The 21210-nt window shown below is 39.6% G+C and overlaps 1 protein-coding gene across 3 annotated transcripts in view; it reads right to left on the reverse strand.

Moving 5' to 3' along the window:
• Nucleotides 1-21210, reverse strand: part of Pibf1 (progesterone immunomodulatory binding factor 1) — a 158530-nt gene that overhangs the window by 112080 nt on the left and 25240 nt on the right. For all 3 annotated transcript variants that reach the window (XM_040753039.1, XM_040753140.1, XM_040753078.1), the window contains 4 exons: nucleotides 11337-11470; nucleotides 8915-9023; nucleotides 8499-8680; nucleotides 6165-6290 (listed from right to left, as the gene is read on the reverse strand). In XM_040753039.1, coding sequence (XP_040608973.1) covers nucleotides 6165-6290; nucleotides 8499-8680; nucleotides 8915-9023; nucleotides 11337-11470 — 551 coding nt within the window. The remainder of the gene's footprint in view (nucleotides 1-6164; nucleotides 6291-8498; nucleotides 8681-8914; nucleotides 9024-11336; nucleotides 11471-21210) is intronic.

A 21210-nucleotide genomic window follows, 5' to 3' on the forward strand; every position in this document is an offset into this window, starting at 1 on the left:
GTGGATACATATTGCTTGACTCTAGTTTTGTCATGGAATATCTTGTGTTCTCCGTCTATAGTGATTGAGAGCTTTGCTGGGTATAGTAGTCTGGGCTGGCATCCATGGTCTCTATGTGTTGGTAGAATATCTATCCAGGACCTTCTGGCTTTCAGAGTTTCCATCGAGAAGTCAGGTGTAATTCTGATAGGTCTCCCTTTATATGTTACTTGACCTTTTTCCTTAGCTGCTCTTAATATACTTTCTTTATTCTGTATATTTGGGGTCTTGATTATTATGTGGCAAGGGGATTTTTTTTTTTTGTGGTCCACTCTAATTGGTGTTCTGTAAGCTTCTTGTACCTTCATTGGCATGTCTTTCTTAAGGTTGGGAAAGTTTTCTTCTATGATTTTGTTGAATATGTCTTCTGCCCCTTTGAGGTGGTTTTCTTCTCCTTCTTCTATACCTATTATTCTTAGGTTTGGTCTTTTCATGGTGTCCCATATTTCCTGGATGTTTTGTGTTAAGGATTTGTTGGACTTAAGGTTTTCTTTGGTTGATGAATCCATTTCTCCTAGTGTATCTTCAAAACTTGAGATTCTCTCTTCCATCTCTTCTATTCTGTTGGTAATGCTTGTATCATTAGTACCTGACTGTTTGCCCAGCTTTTCTATTTCCTGCCTTTCTTCAGATTGTGTTTTTTTTATTGTCTCTATTTCAGTTTTCAACCCTTGCAGTGTTTGCATTGCTTCTTGCAATTTTCTGTTTATCTTTTCGTCCATTTGTTGCCTTTTATGAATTTTTTGGTATGTTCTTTCTTCCATTTCTTGCATTTTTTGGTTTGCTTTTTGTTCCATTTCTTTCATTTTTTGCTTTGTTTTTTTCTACCATTTCTTGCATTTTTTGCTTTGGTTCTTCTTCCGTTTCCTGCCTTTTTTGGTATGTTTCTTCTTCCAATTCTTGCATTTTTTGCTTTGTTTTTTCTTCCATTTCTTCCTTTTTTTGCTTCGTTTCTTCTTCCATTTCCTGCCTTTTTTGGTTTGTTTTATCTTCCAATTCTTGCATTTTTTGGTTTGTTTTCTCTTCTATTTCTTTGAGGGATTTTCCTATATCCTCTTTTAGGGCCTCTATCATTTTCATGAAAATGGTTTTAAGGTCATTCTCTTCTGCTTCGTTCGCATTGGAATGTTGGAGTCTTGCTGGTGTGGAGTCTCTAGAATCTGGTGGTGTCATATTTGTTTTTCTGTTGCTGAGTGTGTTTTTGTATTGTCTCTTTCCCATCTCTTCTTCTAGTGGGTGCAGAAAGAGCCCCTTACTGGTCTGGGGACCAGAGTTCCCTTTTGGTGGGTGCTAGCAAGTCCAATAATCTGGTAGTTCTTCTATTCCTTGTCCTCGTTCTGGTCCCATGGGTGGAGAAGACCAGGAATCTGGGGTGCTTAGCCTCCCACCTCGTCCCCTGGTCCCTTTGCTAGATCCGCTGATTTCCTGGTCTTGTTGGTGGGAGAGAAGACCTGGAGTCTGGGGTGTTTGGCTCCCACCAGGATTGGAAGCTCTGTGCAGTTCCCAGGCAATCCCCAGGCACTGGAACACAGGCCCGGAAGCAGGGCCTGTTGTACCTGGTCCTGCTGGAACAGCTGGTCCCCTGGTTTCTTGGTCTCATTGGTGGGAGAGAAGACCTGGAATCTGGGGTGCTTGGCTCCGCTGGGATTGGAAGCTCTGTGCAGTTCCCAGGAGATCCCCAGGCACTGGAACACAGACCCGGATGCAGGGCCTCTTGTACCTTGTCCCGCCAGAATGGTGGTCCCCTGGTCTCCCTGGATCCGCTGCTTTCCTGGTCTCCCTAGCAGGAATTCTTATGTAATAAAATTGCTTTTTGTTTATTTGTTTTTGTCAACAAGAGTTTCTCTGTAACAGTTCTGGCTATCTGGGAACTCAATTATAGACCCCACTGGCCTCAAATCTAGAGATCCTCCTGCCTCTGTCTCTAGAATGCTGGGATTAAAGGAGTACACCACCACTGCCTGGCTTGATAAATCTTAAGAAAAGCTTAGTATGTTAGGAGAAGAAGCAATTTTGAGACCACTGTTTACTAAAAATGCTATAATTTCCTATTCTACTACAGCTATTTTATGGTTAGAATGTTTGTCCCTTCCCAAAAGTCATGTTCAGATTTAATTACTACTGAACAGTAATAAGAAGAGAGAGAGGAGAACAGGTCTGTGAGGAACTGATGCTGCTACAACAGGTAAGTCTGCCTGTCTCTTGCCCTCTTCACATGGGCTCTGGCCTTCTGCCAAATGCTAGCACCTTGCTATCAAACTTCCCAGCTTCCAGAGCAGTGAGATAATAAATTCCTGTTCATTACAAATTATGTGGTCTCCAGTATTCCGATAGAGTAGGAAAAATAGGCTGGGTCAGTCACCCCCCAACATGGACTTCTTTCATTTCTGGCTGTAAAATGAACTCAAAGTAGATTACTATCCAATCCACATGAAATTAAACACACAGACAAGAGAAGTCCATATGCATGAGAAATTTACCAAACAAAATACTCAGTTAAGATCCATAAAGATGCTGAGGTTTAAAAAGTAGCAGCAGTTATATCAAAATGAAACTCAAACAGGATGGGTGATCAGCTCAGTAACTTCTGTAGCATTCTCTAGGCTCAGGTCTGATCAGTTAGAAACCTCTGTGCAGGCTTTATTATAACAACCTGGCCCCGTTCTGCTTTCTTAGACACCCCCCTCAACTATGTACAAAGCATGTGCATGTAAACTCTTGCACAATGGGAACTCACTCACAGTCTATGTGGGATAGCCTACACACCCAAAGTATACAAATATTAATGATGCAAAGAACCACCCAGAGGAAGTATCCAGAGAACTACGGGGTAATAACAAGAGCTGTGACAAAAGCCATCTATAGCTACCTCACAAGTACCAACTTACCTGCAAACCACTTACCTTCAGAAAATCTAGTTGAAAAGACCAAAAATAAAAAAGGAAAGAATATGACTTAAATATTTTCCTAAGGAACCTAAAAATTACAGATTATCTTGTAAGATACGAACAAAGAGATTTATTAGCTGGAGTACTAATGAGGACATTCACTTTGAAGCCGTGGAATAGAACCTCTGTCTGTAATCTAGCTCCAAATTCAACTACTGGGATGGATTAAATAGCTTCAACTGATCCCCATAAGTAAATCCAAAGTCAAGATTTAAAGCTGTTTAATATCACTAATATTCTCCGGAAATTTCCCATTTGTCACTGAGGCTTCTTGAGCACTTTTGGGAGACAGTCCCTTGTGATCAAGAAAGCACTGGCAGGGGAAGGAAATAAAATTACCAAAGCAACACAGCACTAATGGCTACACTTAAAAGCATTTTTCAATCTCCTTTGTGCGACACTCTGTACTGGCTTTCAAGCGACTGTGAAGCTGCTGAACTTCCAGACTCTGCAGCAGGAAGAGCCTAGGGAAGGCTTCTAACAAATTCATACCCCGTGCATATGAGAGACAGCATCCTGCATTAGAGGCAGGTCTGTGTTCTGAACAGATTCAGTCACCTCACTTTCTTTCCCCTTTATTACCTCTCAGAACTGCTAAGGGAACCAGCATGTCTGTCACCATAGACCCTCTACATTTTACAACAGTGGACTTGAAGGTAGTAATTCCATGCCCAGCTAGCCTTCATGCAATGATCGTTTTGTTCAGATTGTCATCATATAAGTAAAATGACTTTATTACAGAGACAATGGTATAAAATAACTACATGCATATTACACATTTGATAGCTTGCACTGCACTTCTCCCGTGTTCTATCTAATTCAGATCTCATGGGCCACTCTCTGGAGCGTTACTATTAGCTCATTTTACAAAAGAGGAGACTACTCAGGGATGTGCAGTGGCTTCTTCGCCCTGCTGTGAGTGCTGTAAGTGGTGGGGACAGGATTTAAGCTTTACCTGTTTGCTCAAAAGCTCTTATACTCTCACTTATGAAATACTACCTTTTCTCTTTTTCAAAAAAGTGCTGGGGTACAGAAGCTCTGGCTGGCCTCAAACCTGTGATGCTCCTGCCTCAACCTCTTGAGTACTGCAGGGTTAAGCACCTCACTTTGAAAAAATGTCTGATTTCTAAACACTTAAGAGGGACCTTAAACTTTCACATAGACCTACTAAGTTATTTATATAATTCTCAACACCGACCTGAATTTCCCTCATTCTGTCCTCCACTTCCAAGGTCTTTCTCTACTCTTAGCTTCTTACTCTCTTCTAAAAGTGTTTATTAGGTAAAGGTAAGGTAACTATAAATACGCAAGTATACTTGCTACATTTTAAGTCATAATGTCAAAAGCATACTGATAAAACATACAGGACAACATTATGTATCTAACTTCAAAGGTTAATTCACATAGATTCAAAACACAGCAAAGTATGTAAACATTTTCTGAATTTTGTTTATATGGAATATTAAAACACCAATTCAAAGTTGTAATATTTCAAAATAACTTGCTACTTATTTTGTCTTGTGAAGAACTGAAGGGGAAAGAAACTATACCTACATTTCAGGTCTGCCACAATGAAAGATTCAGTCATATAAATACAGGGGCAGTTTCCTGTGAAGTGAAAAATACAAGCAAGCTTGTACAAGTGTCTCTGCGCTGGCACAGGATTGGGCTGCAGTTTGGCGCCATCTGGTGGCAACTGTCTATCATAGTGTTACTATCCATGGATCAATCTAAAATCCCTGTGGTTGAACAGAACACCTAGGTCCAATCCATCAATTTTCTGGCTAGGTGTTATGATGGTTAGTTTTAATTGTTGACTCTTTGACAAAGCCTAATCCCTTGGGAAGAGTCTGCAGGAGACGCTGTCTAGATTAGGTTGGCCAGTGTGGGGCACTGTTCTGATTGCCTTCATTGATGTGGTGAAACCCAGGGATGGCTGCTGCCTGTTTTCCTACACAACTTTGCCATCCAACCTATACTGTTTTCAGGGAGGGAGTCAACACATCTAAACTTGCTATGATAGGATGTGTTTTAAAGGATTCTCTTTGGTTTTGTTTTTGTTTTTAGATGGACAACTGAAAAATCAGGAAACCATCACAATAATTAAACATAGCAAAGTATATGCAGTAATGTGGATTGATTAGGCATAACCATGCACGGTACTATAAAATGATGCCATAAGTTTTAAGGTGAACAAAAGCCTACAAAATACGTTAACAGAAAAGAACTGAGCCACAAAACTAAATAGTACTTATAAAAAGAGATCTACACTAATTCTCTCTTCTCATGTGCAGACATTTCTCTTGGTGAGGACCTTGAATTCACTAACTACTCCATTTGTAAATCCCACAGATACTTCCAATGAAAATAAATTCATCATGTGTTTCTATTTAAAGCCTTACATTTTTCTAATGTTCTAAAACTTTTAGTTGTACTCTTAGCTTCTTCTTATCCCTTAACCCACCAGTTCTTGCTGGGTCCACTTCATAAACAATTGGAAGGGGTGATTCTACGGCTGGTAAAGTGTTTGCCTTGGATGCATGAGGACATGAGGGGAAGGATGGGAAGGACCAAGGGGGGGGGAGAGGATGCATGAGGACATGAGGGAAAGGATGGAAGGACCAAGCGAAGAGGGAGGAGAGGATGGGAGGCGTGAGTTAATAGATGATGAAAACTACTGCCAATGAAATAAGTAGCATCTACTTAATATTTTTTTTAACTATTATTATTTTACATCCCGACCACCACCCCCCTTCCCAGTTACTCTTTTGATGCCATCAACTACTCTAGGAACCTATAATGCAACCATTCAAAAGTAACTGTCTAAATAAAAATATTCTTCAACGTTGTCTAATATAACATCTTTCAGTTTTCACAAGTATCCAAGAGAATTGCTGTCTTAGTATCTTCTAAATATTCTTATTCTTTTTTTTTTTTTTTTTTTTTTTTTGGTCTGAACTGAGTTAACAGGAAACAGGCACATTATCAGAGTAAAAGACCCAAAGTATACGTTCTGTTGTAATTAGTTACCAATGATTTAAAAATTTTAATTCTCATTTATATTTACAACTATTAAAAGAGACATCTTACAAATGGCATTTAATTTCAATGAATTTTTTTATAATCTCCGAACAAAGAAAAATATATTCTAACTTGCTCAATCACTTTTTTTTTTACCTGTTTTCTCGTTCATACATTTCCCTAGAGGCACTTCGAAGCTGATCAATTTCCAGATTAGTTTTCAATCTGATTTGTTCCAGTTCATCATGTAGTTTATTTTCATATTCTGTTTTATAATGGTCTCTGCAAAAATAAAATAGTCATGGTTTTCCTTCATGGAAAAAATAGACTTATTTTCCAGATAAGATTTTAGAATCTTATATGAAGTATGCTTTTATAACATGTTTAGAAAACTTAGCCATTTTAGATGTTTTAGAATTCCTAAGACACCATTTCAAAGCACCAGCCTATTAACATATCACTACTGTTCCACGGGCTTCATCAATTACTACGAAAGATATTAGACTTGGGTTGGGCACTCTTCTTCAACATCCTTTTCAATGCACAGGGCTGAGACCTGAAGACTGATGTACACAGATGTTGCATTTGAGACATAAAGAATACAAATGTAATACCAAGATTGTTCTGACTTTATAACACATTTCCTTCTCAGCACAGCAAACAGTCACACATGAAAATTTTTTAAGGGAAAGTTAAAGTATTATATAGGGCATTAGTAGCAAGCACAGCACAAACCAATAAAAATAAACAGGCTGGGGGAAGTCAGAAATGTTGAACTGTTAAAGGCAAAATTTTAACTTACTGTTTTCCTTTACTCTGAAGTGTATGGATGTTTTCCTGCACATGCACAGCATATGCATGCAGTACTCATGAAGACCACAGAATGTCCCGGAGACTGGGCTTTCAGATGGTGCCACCTCCATGTGTGAGCCACAATGAGGGTGCTGGAAACCGAACCCAGGTTCTCTGGAAGAGCAGCCACAGCTCTGTACCAGGCTTTTTCTTTTTGGGTCACCAGCCAGTTCCCAAATTGTGACACAGAGGCTATAAGGGATGCTCAGCCTTAGCTTAGCTTATTTACCCGTGGCTCCCAGGCCTTTTACCTCCCAGTTTTCTGCATCTCCCTTTTACTGCTTCTCCTGCCTGCCTAGTGGATGCCCGGCTTCTGGCCCCCAGTGTCTCCCTTCTCTCTCCCTCATTCTCTTCTCCTCTGCATCTTTTTCAGCCTAGATTTCTCCTGTTTATTCTCTCTGCCTGCCAGCTCTGCCTATCCTTTCTCTGACTAACTACTGGCTGTTCAGCTCTTTATTAGACGAATCAGGTGCCTCAGGCAGGCAACACTTTTTTTTTTTTTTTTTTGGTTTTTTGAGACAGGGTTTCTCGGTGGCTTTGGAGGCTGTCCTGGAACTAGTTCTTGTAGACCAGGCGGGTCTTGAACTCACAGAGATCTGTCTGCCTCTGCCTCCCAGAGTGCTGGGATTAAAGGCATGTGCCACCACCTGGCTACAACACATCTTTACACAATTAAGCAAATGCAGTATAAACAAATCTATTTTTACATCATTAAATAAATGCAGCACAAACAAAATGCCACACACCATACATAGTTAAAAGTAATATTCTGCAACATAAACAAATGTAACACGTCTTTACCTAGTTAAAATTATTCCCCAACAATGCTCTTAACTTCTGAGTCATCTCTCCAACACCAAATTTTAACTTTTTTTAGTTTTTGGCTTGCTGATAAATAAAAATAGCCCAAGGATTATGAAGGCTATTAGTATAAAGCAACTCTAGAGCATATACATATTTAGAAGAGAGAAGGTATACTTGAGATGCAGGTAGTCTGAGCCTAAGGTCTGGGATTTGAATACCATATGATTAGTAAGTACCTTGTGACTCATATTTGTCAGAGAAATCCCAAGTATACTTAGATTTCCTTCAAAATGGTATTTCAATAGGTAGTTTCAGACTTCCCAAAACTATTAATAAGTAATCTTAGCCACAGGGTTATGGAACATTTTTCTCTAATGTTCTTAGAACTAAACCCTAGTCCTTTCCACCACAAACAGGATATTAAAAATATCGTTAAAAAGTAAGTTATTGCTGTCAGTGTGACTCAGCAGGTAAAGGCACTTACTGCACAGGGTAACAACTCAGTATATAAGGGGTGAAGATAAAAGTGGGGTATTTGGAATGAGTGGGGGGAGAGACAACAGAGTAACGGGCACTGGGGAATATGAGCACAGCACACGACGTACACATAAGAGAATACTAAGACAGCCCATAATTGTTATAATAAATACGAGCTAATTAATTTTTTTAACTAAAGGAAGAAAACCAGGCCGTTGTGGTTCCTGGAAAACCACAGTATCACTAAAAGATCAACTAGAAAAGAAAAGCTAGGAAGGAGACGAAATGAAAGGGACCTGTAGACTGGGTTCCCATCCACCCGCCAAGGGCTCATTACAAGAGAAGCATGAGTCTTGCCTGGATGACACGTATTTCTCATACATCTCTTCTCTAGCCTTTTTGGTCTCCTCCAGTTGCACCTGCAGCCTCTCCAGGCGATCCTCTTCGTGGGCACAGCGGACACTTAGCTCCATGTTTTGGCGATTGAGGTACTCTTTATCCTTCTGCAGGAGGGTGACTGTCTGCTGCAAGGTGGCTACCTACGGAAATTCAGAGACATGTTCAGAGGGAGGCTGACTCTCCCTATGCATAGCACATATCCCCTTTAAAGAGTGATCAACTTAGCCTTGTTTATACAAAATTGCCCTCTAAGTCTCTCTCTTTTCCAATAGCTACATAAAAATGAGAAAAATAAAATTTCTCAAATGATTTTATCCTGGGCTATTTGTGTGTTAATATATAATAAACATGAGTGAGTCGACTTGGGATCTTACCTCTTTTGATAATTCACTTCTTTCTTTAGCCTGAGCTATGTGAGAAGCTTCAAGGATTTCATGTTTTCTTCTAACCTCGAACACTTCCTGTTCAAGAGTGTCACGCTCACTAGGAAAATAAAATCGAATCCACATGTAAATATGGAAATCTCTTTCACTGTTGAAAGGGGTTGAGTGGCAAGAGACTGACCAGAACAGTGGGGCTTTTGTGTAACTATTTTTTAAATTCAGAAGGTTCAAGAGCTTGTTCAGATGAATAACTATGAACATTCGTGTTAGTGTCACATAAACACATGAAGTACCCTAAGCAGTAAATGCCACAATTCTTTCTAAGGTACAATTTCATCCCCATTTTTTTAGTTGTTGCTGCCTTTTAAGCTATGCTCAGCCATCCTATTCAGCAAGTGCAACCTTGCTGCCACCAGCAGTGGATACTTGAAAGAAAGAAGGAATTCGGTTTGTTCAGGCACCGACTCTTTCAAAGCTACTAAGGAAACTTACTTAAATCTCTGTCCCTCTGGAGAACTCAGGATTCAAAGGCTGAGGGAGAATCCTGCTTCCCACAGAGGCTGAATAGCAAGCAGCTCACCTCTTCAAGTCTCCCAAGAAGTCCTCGTGCTTTTTCTTGGCCCTGCTTAGAAACCCTTCTCCACCTGGCTACTCCCTACAAATTCCTATCAGCTAGTTGCTGACCCAGCCTCCAGCCTGCAGGTGATGTTTATTTAATCAGACACATCTTTGCATCATTAAACAGATGTAACACCTTAGAATGATATTCTACCCCGCCCCCACTATCTTACAGTTTTTTGCTGATGCTATTGTTGTTTCAGACATGGTCTCACTTAGCCCGAACTAGCCAAGAACTCACAGCAATTCTTCTCCTGTCTTCTGTCTTGGTTTGCCCATGCTGTGATTACAAGCATGAACCATCTCAGAGGCCTTCAATCTTACTTTGAACTGAACGCTTTTAAATTGAAGAACTTAAACATAGCTTCAGGGTTTATTGGGGTCAAATATTCATCATAGTTTCTAACTCATATTACACAGTAGTACATAGGCAGGCATTCGGGGCACTATTTCACTCACACATTGCTTATGATTAAGGTAAATTTCTCCTTCATACTAGCCCTATCCCAGAACAGTGAAACTAAGAACTGACCCAAAGCAGCATCCTTAAAACTGAGCCGAGAAATGCTGTTGCTCTTAACTCCTCCCCGCAGTAGGAACGGCCCTGGGAGTCACTCCACAGACTCGGGAACTGGCACAGGAGAGTTGCTCTCTTCCCACCTGCTTTCCAGTATGCCACACGGATGAAAGATACAGCCTGTTCTCTGACATACCTCGCCTGAGGCTGCTGATTCATTGATGATTCAGATTAAATACGATTAATGAGGCTATAAAGCAGCCATCCTGACATACACTAAACATACACCAAAACAAAACACAAGACAAAATTTAGCTTTTTGCAGGAGTTTATTGAATAAAGTTCTCATAGATTTCAAGATCAAATAATATTAGGAAATATGATAAATACTATTACTACCACATACCAGTCAAGGTGGGAATAAAAATACCAATATATGTGCTAAATGCTTATAAATTCACTTACAACCTTCTATCATTGACTGACTACTGAACTTCAAGAATTTTAGCTGTAGCAGATATAGGCAATAAACAAGTAAGATAAATATGTCCTATCTGCAAAGATACATACTATAAAATGCTGGCAATAGTCCTTTGGTTAATGTTTTGTTGTTGTTGTTGTATTTGTTTTTGTTTTATGTTTCGAGATTGTTTCTCTGTGTAGTCCTGGTTATCCATGAACTCAATTCTGTAGATCAGGCTAGCCTTAAACTCAGAGAAGTGTCTGCCTCTGTCTTCTGAGTAATGCGATAAAGTTGTGAGCTACCTCTACCTGGTCTCCTTTGGTTAATCTTATCCGACAACACTCAGATTTAAGTGAGCTTTACCAAGGGACACATTAGAGAAGCTCATTCAATACAGAACAATAGAGAAGTCCCTTCCAATTAAAGGAAGATTTTCCCAGTTACACAGCAGCAATATACTTTGAAAATGTTTTTAGAAGTGCTGTTTCTAAAGAGTGAAACCCTTTTGTTGGAAAAGAAACAGCTTTAAAAAAAAATCACTTCAGAAAATTTAAACACTTAAATTGACATTACATGAAATTCAGCAAATAACACTTAGCAAATATTCACACAAGGCATTTTACAGGGGTCCTATTTTCTCTTATGTCTTAAAGGGTGGTAGCAACTTCTACATATACTAAAAACCACAGCTGATGCCCACCAAGCTGTACATTTTTACACAATAAACAAGGAAATGGAGAAATAAGTATGTGGGTGATACAAATTCAGGTGACTGTGGTGCACACTAAAAGTGGAAATCCCTATGGCCACCTTACCTCTTGACTTTGTCGTAGTTCTCTTGACGGTAATCGCCTTGCTGAATCAACTGCTTGGTGTCTGCCAATTCCAAGGCCAAACGCTGACATCGGATTTGAAGTTCAGAGCTGTTTTTTCGATCTTGCTCATATGTCTATAAATCAAAGGAAGAATTACACATTTCAAAGTGAATATAGTAAACCAAATTATTTTGTATTGAATTTTTCTGCTATGAACATGTTCAAATTACTTATAATAATTACTCAAAGTCAGGTCATCTTGGATTCACAAGACTATTTGTAAATTAAATGCAAAACTATTAAATTATTTCTATGGACTGGTTTTGGCTAGATACTGTACATACAAAGATGATTAACACAGCTTATTCCCTCTTGAAAACATAAAATACAACACTGACATAGCAGGCTCCAAATTCTATCAAGAGCTGTTTGAAAGATATAATTGTGGGAACCTGAAAACAGTGCTTTCCTTTGGTTGAACATTATGGCCAGCTACACTGGGGTTCTTTGTGAGAGTGGAATGCTACTGAGCTCATTATAGGATTTAGCTGAGGATTCCCTGATACTTCCCAGGGATCATCCTGTACATCATTTAATACCTATATACTAAAAGAAGATTCCATTCTGCCAAAGAATGCTTCATCCTTCAAAACACTATTAATCATATGACTGTCTTGGAAGAAGGTATAGTTCTGTGATTCAGGAATGTTAAGTTACAGATTTTAGTTTATAAAAGTGAGTAACTTAAAATATGACACTTGTCTAAGCATTAGTGTTTACCTCATGGAATTCTGGTAAAGATTATATCAAATAATACATATAAAATGCTTACAAAATTCACAGCACATAATGAATACTCATTAATTATAAATTAATATGTTTATATTACTTCCTCCTGGCTTTGACTTCCTGAAGGGTCACAGACAAATCTGTAGTTTACTAACTACAAAAAGACTATGACATAGTCCAGAGGAGTATAAACATGAACATTTCAAGGATGGGCAAAAGATAACAAGTCCGAAGAAGCTAAAGGAATAGCAAAGCAGCAAAGGGTCAGCAGCTATGTGCGTCAGAAACAACAGGAAAGGCCACTCTAAGGAGATGAAGCAGTCAAGTATAGAGCTCCTGAGGAAAAAGCAGCAAAATCCTGTGAGGATTCAACAGTACGGACAGAAGACTGAGAAGTGTGGACTGAAACAAACATATTTGAGTACTTACTATATGCTTGCTTTGTGGTTTTGTTTGTTTGTTTGTTTTGAGGCAGGGTCTCATTATACAGTCCTGATTGGCCTGGAATATGTTACGTAGACCAGACTTGCCTTTCCTTCCCTACTGTTGGGATAAAAGACATGCACCACTATTACTACTACTACGACGACGACTACTACTATTATTTTAACACAGGCTCTCATGTATATCCCTTGAACTCATTATTTAGCAAGGATGAACCTAACTCCTAATGCTCTTGAATCCACTTTCAGAGTACTTGGATTACATGATACCCAGGATTTCCTGCATACAAGGCCAACAATCTGTCAATTGAGCTATATTCCCATCCTATTTTGTAGAATTTATATAAAACAAGGTGGTCTTTTTCTTTTTCTTCTTTTTAGAAGAAACAACAACATTTACTATAGCCACAGTCCAGCCCTTATCCTACTGTTTCATGTTGTTATATTACATACTTCATTGCTGTCCTGGCTAGTTTTTATGTCAAACTAGAGTCATTTGAGAGGAGGAAACTCAGTTGAGGAAATGGCTCCACAAGACTGGGTTGTGGCAAGCCTTTAGACATTTTCTTTAAGTGATTGATGCTGGAGGGCCATGGGGAGCAAGCTAGGAAGCAGCACCTTCCATGGCCTCTACATCAGCTCCTGCCTCTAGGTTCCTGACCTGTGTCAGTTACTGCCCTAACTTCCTTCAATGACGAACAGTGACGTGGAATCATAAGCAAAATTAACCCTTTCCTTCCTAACCTTTGGCCATCCTGTTTTCATCACAGGACAGTAACACTGACTTTCTAGACAGTTCCTAAAGGTATGTGTTTTCTACTCCTTATAGGTTCCCTCCCAATAAAACCAGCAAAAACAAACAAATCAGAGCGGGTGCATGATGGGGGAAGTCCTGTGTATATGTCAATAAAGCACTGTTGGCCAATAGGGAACCAAGATAGATGGGACTAGGAGTTCAGGAGGACTCTGGGAAGGAGAAAAACAAGGAGTCAAGATGTAATGCCATGGGGTAGGAAGCCCGGAAACTTCTTCGGTAAGAGAAATACTTAGATTAACAATTATGGGGTAATTCCTTAAGTCAGAGCTAGCCAGTAAGAAACAAGCAAGGCCAACAGCTTCATAATTAATATAGCCTCCTGTGTGTTTATTTGGGACTGACGCGGCTCTGGAACCAGGCTGGCGGGAAGGCTTCTCTTTATAGGTACAGGTGTGTGTTTATAGGGTTCCTGACAAGAGAACTGTAGGAGTTCTCATCTGAGGATTTTCATTTTCTTTGTGAAATGAAGCACCAAGTGATCTGATAAAAATGAGAGATGGAAAGCTGGAGATGTATAGATAGGGGAGAAGGCCTAAAACAGCTTCCAAGGAAAATGAAAGGACCAGGGGGAAAAAGACGACGCATACAAAGGGCTGTATGGGAGGCTGGTAACCAAGAATTTGAAGTGCCTATTGCCACTGATGTGAGTTCCCCCAGTGAGGCTCAGCTAGACAAACAGAGCTGAGGTGTCTGCCTCACGCTAGTTTGATTAAAAAAAAAATCGAAATTAAAGGCCCTCAACATGAGATGTTGGAGATGGACAAGGTAGTGAAGAGGACGAACATACACTTCAGGACTGATTAAATAAGATGTATTGTGAATTAGAAGCAAAAACCGAGAACTGCAGGTGAGTGTTCAGATGATGTACACGTGTAAAGAAGGAGACACACATGAGAACTGCAGGTGAGTGTTCAGATGATGTACACGTGTAAAGAAGGAGACACACATGAGAACTGAGTGAGTGTTCAGATGATGTACACGTGTAAAGAAGGAGACACACATGAGAACTGCAGGTGAGTGTTCAGATGATGTACACATGTAAAGAAGGAGACACACAAGAGAACTGAGTGAGAGTTCAGATGATGCACACGTGTAAAGAAGGAAACACACATGAGAACTGCAGGTGAGTGTTCATATGATGTACACATGTAAAGAAGGAGACACACACTGAGCAGGACTACGGGTCAGTGATCAGATGATGTACACTGCAAAGAAAGAAGCAGATACTACCCTGAAGGCAGATGTACAAAGTGTAAAAATCCATGGACCTTGAGCTGGGGATGCAGCTCAGGAAAACAGCACATGCCAAGCACATACAAAGCTCTCTATGTTCCACCCATAGGACTGAAAAGCAAGTAAAAACAAAAACAGAGTGGGGGGATACAAGCATAAATGTCTGGGCACATCTGATTATGTCACTGTCATGGAGAACAGTCTGCACATGTGCATACACACACACACACATACACACACACACTTTTTTTTTCAGTATAAATGCCACATGAGCAAACAGTGTTGGGAGCCAGGCGGCCTAGTTTTGGACCAGTATGTGGGTAACTGTCTAACGGGTCTCCAGATGGAGTAATAGCCCATGGGGACAGTCTCACTTGGTAAGAGCCGGTGCACTTAGGGACTGCACAGCCTGTACACATTCTTCTCTCTTACAATGACTGATGGTTCTCATGGCAGTTTTAGTGTAATTTTTGACAATCATATATGAGACAGATATTATCATTTCTGGAAACCCCATTTTTCTCCAGAATTTTCCATAAAATTCATTGGGGGCTGATGCTTCCCAGGTTTCTTGTCAGGGGATGCCAGCTGTCACTTCAGACCCCAGGAGCTGTTCTAAATCAGTGCTGACAGGATCGGAGGCAGATCACCCCTATTTCTGTAAATATGGGCTTGCTTTGAATGTGTTTGTTGTATTGAATGTGTGTGTCTATGTCAATTACCTTTTACTTTTGTAAAGACAGGATGTACGTGGCTTGACATTTGGTCAAGCTAACAAATGGTGTTGTTTTTGGTTTAAAGATGTTTTGATGTAAAAGCTGGGAGAAAACATATTTGACATATTTGTTTTCACCGGAGGTTAAAGTTGGAGGATGGGAAAAACTTGTTAGTATGGAAAAACATGCTTATTTTGATGTTTAAATAAAGATGGCTGGAGCTATTTGGGGCTGGCCACTTGTACGAAACTCATTTGGTGGTCAGACATGAACAAGTAATTTCTTCGTGCTGATGCCCCGTCCCCAGCTAAGGACCTGGGTCCAGGGTGAGGATGGACTGAGGCAGTTCAGTGTAGAAACACATTCTTTATATCAAGACTTTTCAAGCTAAAAATACCCCTTAGATCTATGCCAAAGAGGAGCTAGAAAGATTTGTAACAGACAGAGGTAAGGGATGACTCTACAAAATAGTATCTTCCAGACACAACAGGACGCTTGCACATAGGACATTACAGAGACTGTGGCAGCACCCACAAGGCATGCATCATGGGTTCAAACCACATGGGGTCCCAGCAATGAGACGGGGAAGTGCACATGGGCTCCCACCCCTAACCAAGCAGCTGTCTGCAATTAATAGCCAGTTTTATTCCAATGAAGTCTCACTAGTTCTATTAACCAGACTTCAGGGCAGGCTCCATGCTTAGGAGTAGTTGACCAACAAAAATGAACTCAATGATTTTTTTTTTACTTTTTGTCTCATTTTTCCTGCTTGCGTATATGCATACATATACATATACATTCACATACATACATATACATACATACACAGGTCTTTTGCCTTCTTATTTTAAGGTCCATTTTTGTAGGATTTTTGTGTATGTATGTATTTTTGTTTTAGTTTTTGATGATTTTTTTTAAGGAGAGAGAGAACAAAAGTTGGGTGGGTAGGGAGTTGGGGAGGATCTGAGAGGAACTCGGAAGGAGGAAAATATGAACAATATAATGTATGATTTTTTCAATAAAAATGTTTCAAAGTGTCTTCCCTTAAAGTTGTAACTTGTATACCGTGGGGTAGGTATCTATCTGCATTGTGCACTCTTAGAACTACAGGGAAGAGCTGGCCATGCTGGTACAATTGTGAGCCTAGGACTTGTGAGGCCTAGGAAGCTGAACTTGAAGTTTCAGATCAGCCTGGGTTATACAGCTAGAGCTCATTTCCACATTAAAGATTGAAGTAGAACACTGGAAAATGGAAAACAGGGTATTGCCTCAAAAGGGAACCAAACTTTATGGCTGGAGAACTTTGTGTATAAGGCAAAAAAAGGGAGCAGATTATTTTTTATTACCCACTGCTTTCTTCCTTGTCCTCTGTGGGAAGACACTGAGCCCAACTCAAGTGAAGATGTCTACCTTATGTTCTCTCACTAAAAGTGGGATGTACGTGTTATGGGCCACCATTCCTGGCCTCCCACAAGATAAGCAAAAGTTTGAGAAAGTTTCCCCTAATCCTAGCACCTACTACAATGGATTTTAGACAGAAGGTTTGTAAGTAATGTTTATGGGAAAGAAGAAGCAAGACAGGACATCATACAGACTTAAAGAGATGCAAATAATGTAAATCTTTTCATATGTAAAGAAGCTGACTCAAACTTTGTGTTACCACCCCTCCCTAACTGGAAATTTCTAGATAACAGTAAGGGAATCAAAAGTCAGGTATTAATTTCTCTTTTGAGTTGAGAAAACAATTACACAGGGAAAGAAAGTGCAGTCTGAGGCACCAGAACTTCCACTGCTTGACAGATCTATATACGTGGAGGAAAACACATTCTGACTGCTGGGGTCAATGTCACATAGTTCTTTTACTTAAGGTGTTTGCTAACTCCATGTAGAAAATAGAATATCTGTAATTGTAACTGAATGCTTTCTTGTCTTATCTATGACCCTCCCCTTCCCTGTACCCACACATAACTTCCAGCTCCTTAAAGACCCGTCTTATCTCTGTGTACCCAGCAACCCTAGTCACTACACTAGTAACATTTAAAGAGTAAAGTGATTATAAAACATAGACTGTGCAGGCCTAGCATTTAAAACAGGTAGCTTAAACATAGTCAAATTTACTTCAAAATTAACGTGACTGACAGATATTGGTTTCCCAACCAAATTAAAGATCAAATATCACCTCTTAGGCAATATTGTATGCAACATATATGGGGTGTGTGTATGTGTGTGTGTGTGTGTGTGTGTGTGTGTGTGTGTGTGTCTGTATGGAGAAGTAGTATTAAGGAAACTTCTATTTCTTGATCGGTCCTTAAATAGGTGAGGTTTAGTTCAGGAAAAATTGAGCCATATCATTTCAATTCTTTATATATCATAAGCTTCAAAAAAGAGCTTCAATGGGGGAAATATAAACTGGGCAGAAATTACATGTGTAAGGGACAAACGGAGATACATGTGGGGGGTGGTCGTGAAGAAATACCTTTTTCTTTATACATTTCCCTACTGTTTGATTATTTACCTCAAGAAACTAAGAAAACTATTGCCCTACCGTGCTTTTTTGGTCTAAGTTATCAACTACTAGATTTTTCATTATAACATGATGCATCTCCACCCTCCTTTTTTCTGGATTCCAAACAGAAGCTATTTTAGATGCTCAACATTTCAGAGACGAAAAATACACTGGTGATAATCTACTAAAATCTCAGTTTCAAGATAAGGGCATGACAACACACCAGAAGGATACTTGTACATTCATGTTCATTGCTTCACTATTTATAACAGTCGGGAAATAGAAGCAGTTTCGATGTCTATCAACAGACAGAGAAAATGTGATACACAATGGAATTTCATGAAATGGCGAACAACAATGAAATCATGACATTTGCAGGAAGATCTTAATATGCAGAATTGAAGTTTTGTGCATGTGTATAAATATGTGTGTGTGGGCGTGTGTCACAAAACTACCAAAGAGACCATCAGAGGGAAAGAAGAGTTCAAAGAAGGTGGGAATCAGGGTAATGTACCAAGTATTAGAATGCAGGAGCAGATGCTAACTTGGGGAAGGAAGGAGGGCTCATGGTGACAGGGAACCAAAAGAACAAAGTATAACGACACCCTTGTACCAAAGTGCTGTGATGAAACACACAAATCTAGGAAATTCAAAATGAAACAAAACAAGGTAACAGAAACCTTGAAGGGCTGAATGGTTTGTATAGGAGTCCAGGTCTACGAATCACACGTAGCTTTTCTTTTTCCTAACTTCAAGTGGTTGTTTTTTGTTTGGTTTTTTTCTTTGATACAGGGTTTCTCTGTAGTTTTGGAGGCTGTCCAGGAACTTGCTCAGTAGACCAGGCTAGCCTGGAACTCAGAGATCCGCTTGCTTCTGCCTCCCAAGTGCTGGAATTAAAGGTGTGTGCCACCACCGCCTGGCTCAAGTTATTTTTTTGAAGGATCTATTTTGTAGTAATTGTAAAACCACTGAAGAGAAGTTATTTTTATTTACTGCTAAAACTCAACTTTAATTATAGATTTCATGGCTGCAAATCCCACATGTACATAAATCACAGCTAATTTTGAGCTCTCTCCCCTAAAACAATCACTACAGTTATCTCTTGAACACATTTCAGACACCATTTGACAGTTTACTACGGTGGTACAACTACAATCGCAGCCCGTGGAAGGCTGGGCAGGACTGAATTCTAGGACAGGCTGCACTACATAGATAGACCCTGTTTCAAAAGCAAACCCAAATAACAGAAAGTCATTTGGTAGAGTGACATCAAGTCTAAATGTTTCTAGAAGTAGAAAGTACTCAGTGACGAAATGCAGCAGGCACACTTTAAACAGCAGCTGTGTAACCAAATGACAATTAGCCCGGATATAATGAGTTTCTAAGCATCTGGGAAAATCTGCAGTCTCTCACACCATGCAAACTGAAAAAGAAGTGGCAACTTATGTGTCAAAACAAACGGTTAACAAATGAAGTACTCTCCTGGCTGTAGCAAGACAGAGCAACTAAGGAGGCTGGGAAGATGATGCCATCAAAATTGCCTGGAGGTCAGTGATTCCAATCAGAAGCAGTTTACATCAGAAAGACATTTAGTGAGTGACAAAATACATTTTAACTGTTTGAGGCAAGTGAGAATTCATTTCTCAGAATTCCCACAATTTTCACATGATCAATACTTTAATCCAAACAATTAATTCGTGAGAAGCACAAGGAGCCTAGCTCATCTTTGACTGCAGTAGACGTCTCTTTCCCAGGGCCTGCTCTGCTGCCAGAGCCTACTCTTTGTCCTGGCCAAGCTCTTTAAGAAATGGGTTATTAGATGAAAGTTGAACACATTTTTCCTTAAAGGAAAAAAGAACCTAGATGAAAGAAAGACACTTTCATCAGATACGGACACTGGATTATGACAAGAGCTCAGACCTGCTCTAGGTCAACTTTTATCCACTTAACTAGCCCTGAAAAACAGAGTGCAGGAACTGATCAACAGACCATTCATTATTGGGTAAGTTCTAGTTCCAGGTATGGCAGGATCTGCATGGCAAAATCATTATGCTGATATCTTGAATGACAAGTTTTATAGCCAAGTTGCACACAGATGAAGCAAACCCAAAATATTGGCTTTTCAATAGATACTGATCCAAACTAATTTCTTTTTCCCTTGAGACAAGATCTAAATATGTAGCCCTGGCTAGCCTTGAATTTGCTGTCCTTTGGCCTTAGCTCCTGAGAGCTAGAAGTACAGGCATGCACCATCATACCCAGCTCAAATTTCATCTTCACATTTAAGTGACCAAGTTTAACATAATAGTTTATATTGATCAAAGAATGTGAGTATGTCAATGCAATAAAAGTCTGCCTGTTCAGTCCTTCTGTGCCTTTTGAGTCATTGAGATTAGCACTACAGGTATGAAAAATAAAAGAATTAAGCTGCCCCATCAATGGGAGCAAACTCCATGGTTTTTGCTTTATTTTGTTTGGGACTTTTTGAAGAGAATGAAAATATAGGGAGCACGGGCAGATGACTTACCATCAACACATGGAGTCATTTCTGTTCTATTCATCAACTGTTATAATTATATATTCACCATTTCATTTAATGTCTTTAAACACATTTTAATATAGTTTACATAAATAAATATACACATATATGAGAGTTGTCAAGTACATGGAATTTATGGTAAGGACTAAAGAAAATCTTCTCTTTCCTCTGACTCCTATTCTTAGGACAATGAACACATGTTTATCCTTGCTGAAACTCACACACACATGCCTTCAAACTCAAAGACAAAAGTGGTTATTTCTTCCTTTAACCATAACCACCACCACCACAACAAAATAGAACAGGCAGGTTTCAGGTTTTTTTTTTTTATAAACATTTACCCATGCATGTGGAAACCCTAATGCTGTCTAGTTTATTCATGTTTGAGGTTGCATAATGTTTCATGGTGTAGCCTGTACCACAGGTTAATGAAACCATTTCCTTGCTACAGTATTGATGGCTTTTACTTTGTTTGGCCTCTTCTTCCTCCACGTTGTACAAATACTGCCTCAGCACACCTTGTAAACCCATAACGCCTCGAACTAGAGCTTCCTGGAACACAGACATAGAGTGGAGTCCCTTTGTTTTCCATTTTGGTCAGTGTTGCTGGCCATCTGTGTACTAGCCTGCATCAGTTAACATTCTCACTGGAAATAAATAGGTTTATGTTTTTAGTTATATTCATATTTGTTACTGGACCTTCCGTCTTCTTACAGCCACAGCTCTCATTGCTATTTTAACTGTATTTATCCAAATGGTAGTGTGGTAGTTACTTTTTGTAAGCTTGCCCCAAGTTGCAGTCATGGGGAGGAGGTGTGACCTCAGCTGAGA

The sequence above is a fragment of the Mesocricetus auratus genome, unplaced genomic scaffold (genome assembly GCF_017639785.1).
Source record: "Mesocricetus auratus isolate SY011 unplaced genomic scaffold, BCM_Maur_2.0 Super-Scaffold_2245, whole genome shotgun sequence".
Taxonomy (NCBI): domain Eukaryota; kingdom Metazoa; phylum Chordata; class Mammalia; order Rodentia; family Cricetidae; genus Mesocricetus; species Mesocricetus auratus.